Genomic DNA, 3,920 nt, shown 5'->3' on the forward strand with positions numbered 1-3,920 from the left:
ATCTATATATACATACATACATATATATATATATATATATATATATATATATATATATATATATATATATATATATATATATATTTATATATATATATATATATATATATTTATATATATATATATATAGCACACACACATACTGGATATAAATATATTTGGGTATGATTTGGGTACGAGTGTGTATACACATCAACAAACATATTTCACAAAAGTCCCCGAGAACGAACACCGAAGCGGCCTTTTATCACACAGCTTCTCAAAAAGAGCAATTGCGAAGAGAGCATAATGTACACACGGCTTATTGAGGGCACTTCTGGGGCCGTGAAAAAGGAAGGTTGACCCCGAGGGCAGGATGAGCCAATCAGCGCGCGCAGGCTAAGTGACGTCACGTGCCACACACGCACACCACTCTCCAGGTATGGCTGGCTCTCTGTAAAGTGCTGGTGTTGGTGTGGGTGATAACGTAGCAAGGCTGTGAGAGAGAGAGAGAGAGAGAGAGAGAGAGAGAGAGCGTTACAAGGATTTTGGATGTTTTGAAGACGTTTTAGTCCATCCGCCGAGAGAGAGAGAGAGAGAGAGAGAGAGAGAGAGAGAGAGAGAGAGCGTTACAAGGATTTTGGATGTTTTGAAGACGTTTTAGTCCATCCGCGGAGGCTCCATTTGCTCTCAGGTAGAGCGAATTAGTTTAAACGTTTAGAGAAATAACATATGACTTACCTTTCTTAGTTGTATTTCAGTCAATAAACGCTTTGTTTATATATTTTACATCTTACGAATAATGAAGATAAATATGACTACTTATATAATTATTAGTTAAGGAACCATAGGGATTTAATAAATGAAATAAATAAAGCGAAAGAAACAAAGATTTCAACGAAGCAAGGATAAACAATGAAGAACATAAAAACACTGGCGCACCACACAATCACAAACACACGTGTGAAAATATTCCCATGCAAGGAAATAAATAAATTTCAACATACGACACGTAAGGTGTGCCCGTGAGAGAGAGAGAGAGAGAGAGAGAGAGAGAGAGGGTCACGAGCAGCTCACAGCGGCGACAGGTCTCTCCTCTCTCTCTCTCTCTCTCTCTCTCTCTCTCTCTGCCCCAAGATTTACTGAGGGCACACTATGGGAAGAACGTTGCAGTAGTGGGGTAGTTCATCTCTCGCTTCCCCACGAGAAACACATACACACACTAGACAGTTCACAAGACTTCGGAAGAAGCTCCAACAACTATTTCTCCTAAAAAAAAAAAAAAAAAAAAATTTTTTTTTTTTATTTCTTTACATCATAATCCGAGTGGAACTGCCGTTTGGAACTCAGTCATTCGGTGGATGTCTCGGTGTCCGGACGCAGCTAGTGAGACTTATGGTTCTTTGGACTTTGGAAAAAAAAAAAGTTATTTTGATAGTGGAGTGAAGTTTTGTTATCCGTTATCATACCAGTGAAGAAACGTACCATGGGGACGCCACTGCCAACGGAGACCAAGGATAATAGTTCGTCTGATAGCGGAAGCAAATCAACAGGTGAGTCATAATAAAAAAAAAAAAATTTAACTGAAAATTCTTTGGCTTTTCGTTTTTCTTAGAAATAAATTACGATGAGAAAATACTTCAGCAATATTTCGAACAGTTTCTATTGCTCTCATTCTTTACCAGTGTCTTATTCATTTCTAATTTTCAATCTTTTTTTTATTTAATGACACCTTTATATTGGGGTTTTTATTCAATGACACCTTTATATTGAAGTTTTTATTCAATGACACCTTTATATTGAAGTTCTTATTTACTGTGGACCTTAAGACACCAGATGATTATGTTTGTTTTTAAAGTAGAGAAAAAGCAAACCAGACTAAACAAACTCAATTATTTCTCGGATTAATGAAATTGAATCTTCCCGCCGCAGATGTTCTGGGACAGCGAGTGATGACCTGGTGCCCCCCCCTCCACCTCCCCCTCCCTATCCCCCCTGGGACCCACGAGTGCATCCCCACCAGCTCACCAATCCTCCAACACTGCACAGAAAGACCACTTCGCCAGTTTGATGTCTCGAGTGCCAACCGCCCACCATATCCTTCAGTCTCTCCCGTTTTTTTCCTTCGTCTGCATCGGCCATCTCGAGGACGAGCTCCCCAGCATCTTCTTCTCCGTCGTCGTCTTCTTCATCTTCTTCTTCTTCCTCGCCTCCCGTGGGAATGGACCCGAGGGTGATGGAATTTCTGAGGAGTTATGGCACTCTCGGTCATTTGCCATGGAGGACGAGTCTCAGTGGCATCGGTGCAAGCAATGTATCTCTCAGTCGCCTCTTGCTCACGCCAACAGGCAGACTGAGCCGCCCCAAGAAGAGATACATCTGTAAATATTGCCAAAGGGAGTTCACCAAGAGCTACAACCTGTTGATCCACGAGAGGACCCACACCGACGAGAGGCCCTTCCCTTGCGACGTCTGCGGGAAGGCCTTCAGGAGGCAGGACCACCTGAGGGACCACAAGTACATCCACAGCAAGGAGAAGCCCTTCAAGTGTGAAGTGTGCAGCAAGGGCTTCTGCCAGGCCAGGACTCTGGCCGTGCATAAAGCCCAACACTCCCACGACAATGCTCTGCAGTCACAACTCCACGTCCCCTCTCCACCTACAATGTCTGCATCCCCCTACAGAAGTTTGGACCTTCGGGAGAGACTGGCGCCGTATCCCACCCTCGCCCACCTCCACAGGAGCTTGAGCTGTGACCTACAGCTCTTCCAGTTACAAAATAGCATTCCGGTACTCCCCGAGGCGCCGAGCTCCCCCGACGTGACTGTCGACTTGGATAAAAATGGGACCTCGGAAAAAGAAGTGATATTTGTCATGGCCGGTGACACAGCCGAAGTGGCGGAGGAAAAAGCCCTTGACCTGACGGTGGACAGGAAGAGCTCGAGGAGGACTCCTGAGGTCACGAGAAGGAAGAGTTCTCCGCCCAGGCAAGTCGATCATAACAAAAATGAAATTCGACAGAATACCGCGGCTAGTGTCGATATCCTGGCACTGAGTGCCAAAAGTTTGGGAAAGGCGACGGAATCAATCGCAAAGTACAGTGAGCGGGAAAATAGTTTTTCAATGGCAAATTTAATAGCGAAATAAATAGGTTTTCAATGGCAAAAATAGCGAAATGAAATAGTTTTCCAATTGTATATCCAATACCGAAATAAAATAGTTTATCAATTGTATATCTAATACCGAAATAAAATAGTTTATCAATGGCAAATTTAATAGCGAAATGAGTAGGTTTTCAATGGCAAAAATAGCGAAATGAAATAGTTTTCCAATTGTATATCTAATACCGAAATAAAATAATTTATCAATGGCAAATCTAATAGCGAAAGAAACTGGTTTTCAATGGCAAATCTGGCGAAATAAAATAGTGTTCCAATAGTAAAACTGATACCGAAATAAAATAGTTTTTCAATGGCCAATCTTATAGCAAAATAAATAGATTTTAAATGGCAAATCTAGCGAAATAAAATAGTTTTCCAATGGTAAATCTCATATCGAAATAAAATAGTTTTTCAATGGCAAATCTTATGGCAAAAATAAATAGATTTTAAATGGCAAATCTAGCGAAATAAAATAGTTTTCCAATGGTAAATTTAATACCGAAATAAAATAGTTTTTCAATGGCCAATCTTATAGCAAAATAAATAGAATTTAAATGGCAAACCTAGCGAAATAAAATAGTTTTCAAGTGGCAAATCTAGCGAAATAAAATAGTTTTCAAGTGGCAAATCTAACAGCCAAATAAAATAGTTTTAAATGACGAATTAAATAGCAAAAGAAATAGATTTTAAATGGCAAATCTAGCGAAATAAAAAGGTTGTCAATGGTAAATCTAATAGCGAAATTAAATAATTTTTAAATGATAAAGATATTGAAATCATCT

General features: G+C 40.2%; 1 protein-coding gene across 1 annotated transcript; it reads left to right on the forward strand.

The window, feature by feature from the left end:
* The first annotated feature begins 1,304 nt into the window (after nt 1-1,304).
* LOC137628364 (uncharacterized) lies at nt 1,305-3,239 on the forward strand. Its single transcript, XM_068359516.1, has 2 exons — nt 1,305-1,532; nt 1,912-3,239. Exon 2 carries the CDS (start codon nt 2,201-2,203, stop codon nt 3,122-3,124), a length of 924 nt encoding a protein of 307 aa, XP_068215617.1. The 5' UTR covers nt 1,305-1,532; nt 1,912-2,200; the 3' UTR covers nt 3,125-3,239.
* The last annotated feature ends 681 nt before the right edge of the window (nt 3,240-3,920 follow it).

This window comes from Palaemon carinicauda, chromosome 36 (genome assembly GCF_036898095.1).
Source record: "Palaemon carinicauda isolate YSFRI2023 chromosome 36, ASM3689809v2, whole genome shotgun sequence".
NCBI lineage: Eukaryota > Metazoa > Arthropoda > Malacostraca > Decapoda > Palaemonidae > Palaemon > Palaemon carinicauda.

Excerpts from the sequence above, each read along its gene's own strand:
- LOC137628364 (XM_068359516.1), top strand. The coding sequence starts at position 2,201 with ATGGACCCGAGGGTGATGGAATTTCTGAGGAGTTATGGCACTCTCGGT.